The sequence below is a fragment of the Sabethes cyaneus genome, chromosome 2, assembly GCF_943734655.1.
Source record: "Sabethes cyaneus chromosome 2, idSabCyanKW18_F2, whole genome shotgun sequence".
NCBI lineage: Eukaryota > Metazoa > Arthropoda > Insecta > Diptera > Culicidae > Sabethes > Sabethes cyaneus.
This window is the reverse complement of record NC_071354.1, coordinates 200,586,071-200,598,732: the sequence shown is the minus strand read 5'-3', so window position 1 is coordinate 200,598,732 and position 12,662 is coordinate 200,586,071. Positions and strand designations below refer to the sequence as shown.

At 37.6% G+C, this 12,662-nt stretch overlaps 1 protein-coding gene across 1 annotated transcript in view; it reads left to right on the top strand.

Moving 5' to 3' along the window:
* LOC128733658 (glucose transporter type 1) overlaps nucleotides 1–12,662 on the top strand; it is a 215,794-nt gene that overhangs the window by 70,302 nt on the left and 132,830 nt on the right. Inside the window, exons 3-5 of the mRNA XM_053827399.1 lie at nucleotides 4,183–4,332; nucleotides 4,805–4,942; nucleotides 11,827–12,043. Of these exons, the coding sequence (XP_053683374.1) occupies nucleotides 4,200–4,332; nucleotides 4,805–4,942; nucleotides 11,827–12,043 (488 nt within the window). The 5' untranslated portion in view covers nucleotides 4,183–4,199. The remainder of the gene's footprint in view (nucleotides 1–4,182; nucleotides 4,333–4,804; nucleotides 4,943–11,826; nucleotides 12,044–12,662) is intronic.

Sequence of the window (12,662 nt, the reverse complement as noted above, 5' to 3'; positions counted from 1 at the left end):
ATCTATCACAATGAAAGGTGCTATCAAGAATTTCGTGGAAAATGACGAATCAGCGTTGTAAATGAATAGTTGTTTATTTTATCGGTTTAACCGTAGTTGTAAGCATGCTCCTTAACCCATTTCCTCCCAGCGTTGCGAAAACGCAACGCACTTTCATTCGATTCTAGAGGAGGCCCGGCTTAAGATATCAACTTGGACCCTGAGAAACAAAGAAAGATTGGAAAAAATCTAATCGAACTGTTTTTGCTTAATGGTCAGATGTTACATGTAACATAATTACAGCTGTGACAAAACAACAGGTTTTGCTATTTTTCAGACAGTTAAGGAAAAATGCTTAAAACTCGATTTTACCTCTATTAACGCCTGACCTATCAATCAGTGTGAGTAAGAATCGGTTGCTTGCCAAAAAAAAACTTTGTTTCATAATTTTGATTATTTTTGTAATTTTAAGATAGGTTTGAAGCTTTGCGTTGCGAAAACGCAACGCTAGGAAGTAACGATATTCAAAATTTGCAACGGGAACGTTTGTGTTCGTTCGTTCGCTGCGGTGTATCATTTGATGTCGTTGCTTTTTAGTAAACAAATGAATGTAAATCTTATCTTTCGCTTGTTCAAAATATCCTGGAAACATTATAAAAGTTTACATAACATAGAATTCGCAGCTTCAAACACTAATGGCACATGGAGCAGCCGTTGTGATAAGAGTGTAATAAAATTGTTAAAGTACCTACCTTTGCCTACGGAATATCTGGAGGAATTGAGTGATGGCAACGACAGTTTCATGGACCCAAATTTAATGTTACAACCTTTTCGGAACGTGTTGATAGGCATTTAATCATCTGCGATGATATGCATTTAGCATTCAAACTGCATACTATGCGTCTAATGGAAAGATGGTTTCCAACCCAAATGTTTCGATATCTATCATAAAACATAACATGTAATACTCTAAGTCGTTCATTTAATCTTTATTAATACACAAAATCACAAAAAAAATCCCAAATTTGATTTAACGGTAAAAAAGTATGAAGCATTTATTTGCATGATAATGAAGGTATGCAAAAACGGTATACCCTTAACGCCCAGCCTTGCGTTTTCGCAACGTAGCGTTACGGGACACAGGGTCAAAATTAAAAATACATGTCAGCGGCTTTTTCTTAGTTGACCTAAAAGAGAATTTTCCTGAAAGTTTCAACTTTCTATCCCTGCTGGAAAAAGTGTGGGGCTTAATGGGTTAAATAAGCTAACTTCGTCAACTGCACACCAGTTTCAAGCCAGTTACTTAAAGTAAATTATAAATTTTTGTTACGCAAACTGCTGAACATTTTCAAATTGTCATGTAATGTATTGTAAATTGTCATGCCTTCGTAGTCCTACGTAAATCCCTCATTCGTTTCCCTAGGCACAGACCTCCATGCCAATTCAAATTTTCATCTTTTGCAATTTTTAAGAAAATAAGGTAAAGTCCCATATTTATTATTAAATAACATCAATAATTTGTCAGATTTCAGTACAAGTTGAAGTGTAGAACAAGGTCAACTCTTCAACTTATTTTCATTTACAAATGTTTTTCGGCATTTCTTCTTACTGTTTTGTCATCTTTTTATCGTCTCTTCATCGCCTTTTTGCGACGATTTACAGTCTTTTCTGCGTCTTTTATTGTCTTTATTGACATTGCATTATTTCGCTTTGTCGACGTTTCTTTCTGTGTCTTTTTAACGTATATCTGTTATCTGTCGTCTTTCTTTCATCATATTTTGTTGCCTACTTGTCATCACTTTTTCGCAGTCTTGTCATCACCACATCTTTTTCTTAGCTTATTATTCTTAAATATTATTATATGAGTACAATAAAATTTAAAATGTTGCTGGGTTTGTCATCTCTTTGTTTTCTTTTCTTTGTATTCATCGTCTTTCGCCGTATTTTTATAGTCTTTTTCTTGTCTTTTTGCGATTTATTCATCGTAGTTTTATCGTCAGTTCTACTTCTCTTTCAGGCAGGTTGCGTAGGTTTCTAAAGGCATACCATACAAACTTCTGCTGAATATTTTCGATGCAACCGATCCAATTCATGTGATACGGGGTCCAAATAATAGTCGAAGATTCAAGGTGGGACCTCACTAACGCGTACCCAAGCAACCAAAAGTTCGGATTTCACTTCATTCTCGATAAAGTACCGTTAATATTTGTAGCAACTTGAAAGTTCAACATGCAGCTTGAAAGTTCTACTTGCAACTTGAAAGTAGCCAAGAGTTCGGATTATGATGTCTAGGGAAGGCTAACAAGCTTTATGTCTATATAACTATAGTTTGCTAAGCAGCTTCACTCGATTCCACTCCATTAAATTAGTGTTCACTGAACGACCAGGCATGAACCCATGTTGCTGTAAAGAGGTGTAACCGCGGCATTTGAACATAACCAAAAGTTTAGATCGAGAACAGAGTGATGTAATTCCACGGCAGTTTTCAACCAACTGTGAAGATAGGGAATATGATTGATTGTTTGCGTGTTTGTTTGTGTATTAGTTTGGTGAAGTTGGTGAATAAATATTTATTTTAATGAGTGTTGTGCGCATTGATGTGCGTGAATGGATGGTAGGTAAGCTGGCGATGGAGTGGTGAGGAAGTTGGTTGTTGTGGGTAAGGAAGTGGTCTAGGTGACTGAATGGGAAACCGAAAGTTTAGTTTAGAGAGGGGTAGAAAGAGTGTTGGTTAATGGGTTGAGGATATAGAAAGACAGAAAGACAAGTAGCACTAGATAGAGAGAGATAGAATAATAGTTTGCGATGGAGAGATAGATATATAGATAAATATTGAGATTTAGGTTTAAAGCCATCTAATCTGATTTAAGAACGTAAAGGGGTGACCGCTAAAAAGCGGGTGGTCTATATAAGGAAAAAGAGTTGGAAGCTATGCTTTAGTATTAAGTACGATCAAGCGACAGCGAGTAAGGACAGCATACGTCCTCGATGATCTAGTTAGCAAAAAGCGTGAGCATTATTTTTTTCGCAACCGTTATTACCGGTATATTATTTGCACTGCATCATTATCAGTGTTTTATCCGCATTCCATCAAAAAATGTACAATCACATTTACTATGGAATTTTAAACATCGCAAATGCCATCTCAAACATTCCATTCACTTACCCAACCATTTAATTTGGTAAAAATGTCATTCGACGAGGTAACCTTTCTACAATCCTAAATTTCTTGTTATGAGAATATTTATTACAAGAATATCCATTATTAGCATATATCACACATTAATTTACTACCAAAATTGTAAATTATTTTTAAGCGTCTTAACAGAACATCGAAATGAACGAGGAAGTGAAGAATTTTCCTCACCTTCCGTTCGATACTACATTCTGTTGAGGTAATCAAAGTTTTACCTTACGCTATCAAATACTAAATTATCAGTTAAATTTTCAAAGAAACCAAGGGCAAATGGAAAAAATTAATTTAGCAATACACAGCTAAACTGGCAGAAATTACGGCACAAAAAGCTCGGTTTTTCTTTGCATCTCCTTCATCGGAAAATCCGATGCACAGCAAAAGACCTAGTGCTTTTCCGTGTAATGAATTCTAAAGCTGGCTGTATGGTATTCACTTTTCATTTTCTTCCCGATAGCGCTAGCTGGCTGAATTGAAATGCTTTCATTTTTCCAACGTTGTAGGGAGCAGGGAGGAGTGATTCAAACGATATCAGCAAATAGCAAGAAAAACATCGGCAATTTACAAAATGCAACAAGCTTCAACCGCAAGACCAGCGGTTCTTTCAAATGCAAATGAAAGAAATGATTAAGTGATTGATACGGTTTGTTTTCTTTGACCGACCCGGAGTGAGAATCTTCTAACAGATTCGTTTTTCCGAACGACTACCTTTGCACCTGAATATTTCTTATTGCTATAAAGTAATTCGGAAGAGTTTATGATTTTAGCAGGGGGGAATGAATATATATTCTAGTCTGTTGAATTTTTACTATTTACGTATAGGTATTCGATTTATATTACAGCATATCAAACTGATCGCCAAATTGATAACCGATAAGCTCTAAAATTACCACCATTTTTCTCACCATCTCTAATCTTTTTTTTCTCGTTCGCGTTCGGTTCGTCACCTACTAACAACAATCACTCCGGTATCATCACTAACACCACGCGCACCACCCGACCCTCTGCAGCCGGCCGTCTCCATGCTATGGCGGCATACGGCGACCCCTCGATGATCTCTCCTCCGTCTTCCATCTCGAACGGCCCAGAGCCTCAGTTACCGCCGTTACCACCGCCGTTACGTTCAACGCAAGTGCTGCAACCGCTGTCAGTGTTTCCAGGTTGGTTGCGATCTACTACTACTACTACTACTACTACCAATACCAATACCACTACTACCGAATTAGTGAGCGTACTAAAAAGCGCCACGAAATTTTATCTCTTATCAATTGTAACTCATATCGATAGCCCAGCATGTTTGGTGTGTTTTTGATCTTCTTCGCGATTTTAAGCAACACAAAAATAGTGAATTTTCTGTTCTTGGTATGATTTTGTTACCTGTGCGCTTCAAGTATGACTTCATGTAAGTATTTTGTTTTGTTTTAGTTATTTAAGTTATTTTGTTGTGTTGTTGTTTATGGTTTTCTTTTCTTAAAATTTAAAATTTAAAGAAAATTGCTTCAATTTAAGTTCAATTATCGGTCTTTTTCTATTTTGTTTTTAGGTTTTTAGGTTTCATTCATTGCAAAATTTGCATGCTTGTTGCCGTTGGGTGTTTCGCTCGCAACATTACCAGCTATTAACGTGTAACAGTTTTTATTTCCCAACTTCCAGTATCAACCTTGAGTCAGGAAGCTACGTATGATTATGTGTTTGGAGGGCCACTGGACTCACAGGCCCTGTCATCAACGCTTAAGCTGACCTCACCTCCAATACGACTGCGCCCAGACGGTAAGTTTGAAAATTATGTTGTTTACACCTTCCCGTAGTTATTCGATAACTTTTGAGTAACAAATGTGTGCGTAAAAAAAAAGGTTCTGCTAACATTTCTCACCACTGGAATGTTCATTAATTTTCTATCAAAATCGAATTATCTACCTAGTAAAAATGATAACAAGCCGAAGATTAATCCCCCAACCGGGGGATGCTTTCGCTTCCTTGATAATTCGGTACCGATCCCAAAATCCACGAAGCAAACCTCACGGCCCGGGTCGGCCGAGTCTCATTGGTATGCGCCATGCGGATTCCTTTTTTGCGAGATAAGACTTTACCGGTAAAGTTTTGCGCTATCTGTTAGGATGTAGAAATGCAAAAGCTCCGAAAAGGTTCACTGTTTTGTGTTTCCTTTCTTCCTTCGTTTTTTTTTTCATTTTGATTCATGCAAAGGGAAGTGTCTGAACGATTTTGATGCTTGCTACTGATTAAATGAAACGGCCACAGTAGAAACTTTGAACATTTTACCTCATTTCGTTGGCAATCGGTAATTGCTATGTCGTTTTGGGGTAGAGCTGGGATTTGCAAAACGATACCGCAGAGACGAGCTGAAGAGGAAAGCTACAATGATGAATGAATCGTCTAAATCATTAGGGAATTGTATACAAAAAATGCTGAAAAATGGTTGTCGTGCTTTCCATTTTTGTACGAAACTTTTCTGGGAGTTTCAAGGTGATTTATAACTCCATATTAATATCATTGACTATATTTTATAATTGTACTGGGGTATTTCTCGAAGTTAGGTTGACATTTTATCATTTTCACAGGGGAGACCAAGAAAACATAGTACTACTTTTATTTGGCCAAACCTTTGATCGCATTGCGTATCCACTAAATAATGCGTGATCAATTTAAAATTCCTCATAAAGGATGGTTCACTCAGCATAATAAACATTCGAAAGAATCAGTCCCACCAGTATCACCCTTCTAACCAGTTTCACAAGATAGCCATTATTTCACTTGTGAATGTACTCCCGCCGCAATCCAGTACGTCCTGAATTGATCAATATTTATTGAACAATTTCAACATCATCAGCATTACTGTTTTCCCAAAGTAGAGAGCTCTTTCTTACGTACACTCTTTCGTACTCGTATCAGACAGACCCAGTGCCTAGGACAACACGAACCAACGAATCCTCCGGCATCAATAACGTAAATAATCAATGAGATGCCACCTCCCGATCGGCCATACCTCTCATTCACATCTCCGCTGTGACCGGTTCCGGTGGTACACGCTCTCGATAAGATGGAGTAGGCCTGAAATATTCACCAGCAATTCTCGATTACTCCACAGCACTGGCAGCTTCCGACGAGCTGTGCCCGAACGAAGTAGTCTCTCTGTCGATAGATACATCTCGTGCGTATCACTTTGAAACCCCCGGCGAAAGGTCAAAAAGCGAACCCGAACGAACGGAGACAGTCGAAGAATTTTAATTTAAATTAGTATCCCGTAGCCGGAGTGGAAAATTCGACAATCTAAAATTTATAACATTTCATCCCTTCGAACCGGGGGGAGGTCCAGCCGGGCGGGGGCAGCCATTCCAGCAGCAGCAGAAAAGCCAGGCCTCTGAAGGACGGGTTGAGGAAAGACATTCGTTGAGTGCATCAACTTTTCCGCCACGCCACGGATGGTCGGTTCGGTTCACCGAAGAAGGAGCTTTTACCTTTTAGTTTTATCGCTCCATTTGTCCGTTCATCAGCTCGGCCCATTTCTTCTGAGTATCTACATCAATCTATAACCCACCTGGCCCCAAGCCAGGGGCTGCTGGCACCCACCTAGGACGTCGTTTCACCTTCGTTGAGGTGAATATTTCCCAGGAATTCAATTCGTTTTTCAAGTTACTTTTAGCGACTTCTCAGCGGGAAGTAGAGTTGAATAGGAAAAATTTAATGCCATTGCCACTGGCATGCCCAGTGCTTGGTAGAAGGTTTGGCATCCTGACTTTTGCAAACGCAGAAACAATACAACTTTGATTTGGATATAATTTTATTGCACTCAAACATATTCTTAAGTGTTTTGTTTCTGTTCTGTAAGCCGTCGGATATCGAAATATATTTTAGTTCAGCAGGCAAGTTTTTTTTATTTTTAGTAAGGCCATTGCAAATCATATTTAAAGTTTTTGTCACCCCCCCTTGGAAATTGGCTTGAAAAATCGGGGGGCAAAAAAATAATTTGTAGGATATGAGTCAAATTTCTTTTTATAAAATCAATTGTCTGTGGGCTCTATAGTCTGAAAAACTCGAAAAATGAGTCTCCGAGTTGAATTAACGCTTCTAGCACGAAACAGAAATGGAAATTCGAACAATGGAATTTCCGAAAATCGTCCAAAAAAATTTCCTTCGTTTTTGTCTTTTTTCGTATATTTTTGCATAGAAAATAATAACGTATATATTATAAGCAAGAATAGATTCGGTTTTCACGTTTAAACCTTAAATAAAAATTCTTAAAATCCATGTTTTTTTTGCTCGATTAAAAAATTCACTTTGTTTTTTTTTCGCCCCCCCCATTCAGTGGCCGCACACCGGAAGGACAAAAACTTTATAAAATATTTGTAATGGCCTAATTCTCAATTTTACTTATTATTATTTTACTTACTACCCTCCCGTACCCTATGAAAAACAAAAATAGATATATTTTCCACGTTTAAACTTGAAATAAAAATGCCTAAAACAAATCTTTCATCTCCTCCTCCTTCTTCAGTTGCCCAATATCGGAAGGACAAAAACTTTAATGAATATTTGTAACGGCCTAATTTAAAATAGATATGGTCACATCGAAACAATTTCAAAAGTTTTAAAAAATTTGTTATATTTATTTGTCATATGTTATACCCATACCTATAAAAATGGATTTCTGTCTGTCGGGATGTTCCTTATAGAATCGAAAACTACTGAACCAATTGGCGTGAAAATTTGCATGTAGAGATTTTTGGGACCAGGGAAGGTTCTTATGATGGTTTGAGACCCCTCCCTCCACTAAGAGGGGGGGGGGGAGCTCCCATACAAATGAAACTCAAATTTCTGCTTAACTGGAGAACTAATCAAGCAAATGAAACAAAATTTGGCTTGTGGTGGTTTTTGAAGACAAAAATTTTTTCTATGGTGAGTTGAGACCCCTCCCCTTTTTAGAAGAGTAATAATGACTCCTCTCCCCTTAAAGAGGGGGGGGGGGCTTTCATACAAATGAAATGCAAATTTCTTCATAACTCGATAACTAATCAAGCAAATGGAACAAAATTTGGCATGTGAAGGTTTTTGGAAGCAAGAATTTTTTCTATGGTGAATTAGGACCCCTTTTAGGACTTTAGGAGGGTGCTCCTATACAAATGAAATACAAATTTCCTCATAATTCGAGAACTAATCAATCAAATGGAACCATATTTGGCATGTGGATGTTTTTGGAGGCAAGAATTTTTTCTATTATGAACTAGGACCCCTTACCTTTTTAGGAAGGGGGGGGGCTCCCATACAAATGAAATACAAATTTCCTCATAACTCAAGAACTAATCAAGCAAATGGAACCAAATTTGGAATGTGGAAGGTTTTGGAGGCAGGATTTTTTTTATGATGGTTTGAAACCCCTCACCCCTGTGATATGGGGATAAAGATTCTCATACAAATAAAACAGAAATTTTTGCGTAACTCAAAAACTAACCGAACTCGAGAAATTTTAGACTCTTTCATAAAACATTAGTCAATAACAAGACCACCAGAATCTATCAATATTAACATTAGATGATTTAAGGCGAGACGGACACAGGCCGCGAGTGTTGCCGGCGACCTGCCGTCGGAAGCGTCGGAAGCGAAGTCAACCGAGAATTGGTGTTCCGCAAAATGGTATTCGGCGAAATGGTTTGTAATGATGGCGAATATTTAAATGATATCCGCTTTATTTTATCAGGCTAAGCAATTGGGGGGAATTGTTTGCTATTTTACTGTGAGGAAAATTTGTATATTCAAACACCCATGAACTCCTCAGAAACATGCAAAACTCGAGATTGTGATAAAGGTCATCCGAGATTCAGGATTTATGTGTGTTGTACATAAAGTTTAATTTGTGACAATACGAAGTTTGTCGGGTCAGCTAGTATCACATAAAAGGGCCATATTGGTATCATTTTTGTATCCAGTTTTAATTTTTTTTACATTAAAAATTTGTTTCGTTATTTTTGTACCATTTTAATATTATTTCGTATCATTGCATATCTGTATCATTATTTGCATATTTTTGTGTCATTTTTTCCTGCTTTGATATCATATTTGTATTTTATTTATGCCTTTTTGTGTTTTATAAACTCATTTTATTAATTTTGCAGTTTTTTGATGATAATATTTTTGATCATATTTGTATTCTTTATAAAAACTTTTCTCTTCATTATTTTTTTGTTATTTTTGCAATATGCTTTGTGCAAGTCTTGTATCATTTTTGTCTGATGTTTGTACCGTTGTTTCATTTTTCTGCCATTTTTTATTATTTTTTGTGGTATTTGCGTATTTTTTGTGTCATGTTTTAGGTTTTTGTTATATTAGTTAGTTTTGGCCATGTATACATTATGTGTATGTCACTTTTGATTAACTTTTTCGTTATTATTTATGTATGTTTTTGGTGCGCGACATTAGGCATATGGCACAACGGACGTTAGACATAATGTTCGTTAGACAAAATGGACGATGGGCATGATAGACGTTAGGCATAATTTTCAAAACTTCGCTTTCTCAGAAAACGCTTTCTCAATCATCGCAGCGTCACAATACAATGAGAACCGAAGGCGCCCATTTAATATAAATTCAATTGGTTTGAACGTTAAATCGCCGCAATATTATAATTTGAGATATTTAGATTCTTCTACTGGGAATAGACACTAGACAGTGAACGCTGAGAGGAATTAGACGAGCCTGTTTTGCATCCGAAGCTAACCGAAAAGATTCAGTAGACTGAAACGCTTTACGTAGAAAAAACAGTATTTTTATTTAACCGAAAAAAATAAAAAATCTCAAATCATAATGCTGCTTGACATAAAGATGTTTGCCAAAAAAAATTAGTATAAGCATAGGGGACCATTTGACAGAAAAACATGTGGCATAACGGCCTTTTGGAATATTGCCGTAAAAAGTAGAAGAAGAGAGTAAGAAGAAAGTAATGAAAATTTTTAGAGTGAAGGAAAAAGATCGGAAAGATGAGAGAGGGGGGGAGGGGGGTTATAGCTACTAATAACGCTTAACAAGCAGTCGTTGTGACTCCTACCTTTTGTCCAATGCTGGAAGAAGGTGCATGGGTCGAATCAAACTAAAATCCGAGATTATAACCGGATTCGAACCCACAACGCCCGCCAGGGTTCGAATCCGGTTCCATTCGTAAGTAATCTTAATCACCTTATATGCAATGTACTTTTAAACTAAGTCGATTGGACCACTTACTTGCTAACGGCAGATTTCCTCACATTTGTTATACCTATCATACATTATGCCTTCCGCACGTTATGCCTATCGTCCATTATGTGTGTCATCCAATATGCCTAAACTCCGTATGCGTAATGGAGTACTCTCTAAGTATTTATTAATTTTTTATCCTTCTATAGGATTCTTTTGTATAGGACTTCTATACAAAAGAAATAGAAATTTCCTCATAACTATAGAACTAATCAAACAAATGGAACCAAATTTGGCATGTGGGGGTTTTAGAAGACAGTAAATTTTTCTAAGGTGTACTGAGACCAGCGATGCCAACCTTCCAGACATTTCTGCATGCATAAATTTGAGACCCTATCATTTGCTTGGCAGTATTCTATTTTCGCGGCCTAATCTTTTGTATAACAAATATAGTTAGTGGAGTACTTTAAGCTTAAGTAAAATTAGTAAAATTAGAATTCACAGGAACTGAAATAATTGGAGGGTCCCAAATTTATGCATGCTCAAATGTCTGGAAGGTTGATATCGCTGATTGAGACCCATCCGTCTTTTAACAGGGGGGCTCCCATACAAATGAAACACAAATTTCATCATAACTCGAGAACTGATCAAGCAAATGGAACCAAATTTGGCATGTTGAGGTTTTGAAGGCATGAATTTATTTTATGATGGTTTGAGACCACTCACCCCTGCGGCAGAAGGATAAGGACTCTCATACAAATAAAACAGAAATGTTTTCGTATGTACCATATTTTATGCTATGCTTGTTATATAGCTATGCAGCATAGCAGCGGTAAGCTGTAAAAGTAAACTAGTAAACCGGATCGTAGTATCGGAGCAAGAGATAGTAAATAGACGCCACTAACTTACGTGCCTGTTGCCATTCATATCAAAAGAGAACGACATTCGAATGGCACGTCATATTTGCGATTAACGTGTTTTGATTTTAATGTTATTTGTAACCAATGTCCCTTTTAAAGGCCACAAGCGAGTTAAAGTAAAATTATTGAAACATGTCAAGCTTCGCATAATCATATTTAATTCAATAATTCAATTATTTGAATGGCAAGTTTGTTGATACGACCAAATTCGGAGAGGCATGTTTAAAAAAATTATGTTTAGGAGCTTCACAGCGGAATTTCACATGGTAAAAATCAAACCAAACTGTGACCTAGAGTTTTACAAATTAAACTTGGATCGGATTTATTACCCAAATTTACAAAAAAAAATGGTACGAAATCTGGTGTACCGCAGGGTAGTACTCTTGGCCCTCTCCTTTTCATTATTTCATTCAAACGCCAGTGTCTGCCAATTGATGTTATGAAAGTTTGGTCTATTACGTTCCAGTGTTGAACTTATGCAGAGCTTTGTTACTTCATAACAGCACTCACTACAAATATTTTTAAAATTAATTTTTCCGCTTGTCATTTCAGTGTACCGATCGCAATCGATCGACTCCCAGCGCAGCAGTGGCGTAGACGATGGGCGTTCCTCGTCCGCACAGCACTCGCAGCATCACAGGTCGTCCCGTGCAAGTTCACTTAAGCGATCAAGATACGTAGGAAACGACGGCACCGCTTCTATTGGCTCCCGCAAGAGCGATCGTGGCGATGGGGAGGATGAAGACTCATTGCGTCAAATGCTTATCGAGTAAGTAATAACCGTTTCCCTTCCTTTCCCCACCTCAATTCATCTAAAAGAAACAAAACAGGAAAAAAATCAAATTTCTCTCTTTACCCTATCAACCAGCGAAAAAAAACCGAACCTCATTTTACATGCATCTCTCATCAGCGCGCAGCCAAACTTTCATCAAATTGATTAACTTTTTCCGCCTTCTGTGTCCCAAATTTCCATCGCTCTTTGCGCTTCTATCTTCTCGTTGCTGGCTCGAGCATTTGGTGAACGTGCGATTCACTCACTGGAGAGCAATTGCCCTCCCCATCTGCTCGAGCAACATGATTTTCCAATTGCTTCCCTACGTTCGAGGCAAGCATACTATAATATCCTTCCTTCCATCCATCAAAGGCATCAGGCCAATAACCGAACATATTGTTTTATGTACATCCACCGAACCAAACCATTCATCCTATCCGTACGTCACCCATCAATCGCTGTTCGCTGTACAGAACACTGAGCAAGGGAAAAAAGGGTGTGTGCCCGTGTAAAAAAAAATACAACCCGAACATAGCTTTCGCTGTTTTTCGAAATTGTTCGAAGCGCCATACTTTCCCGTTATTAATTCCATCCCCACCACCACCGCCACCCACTT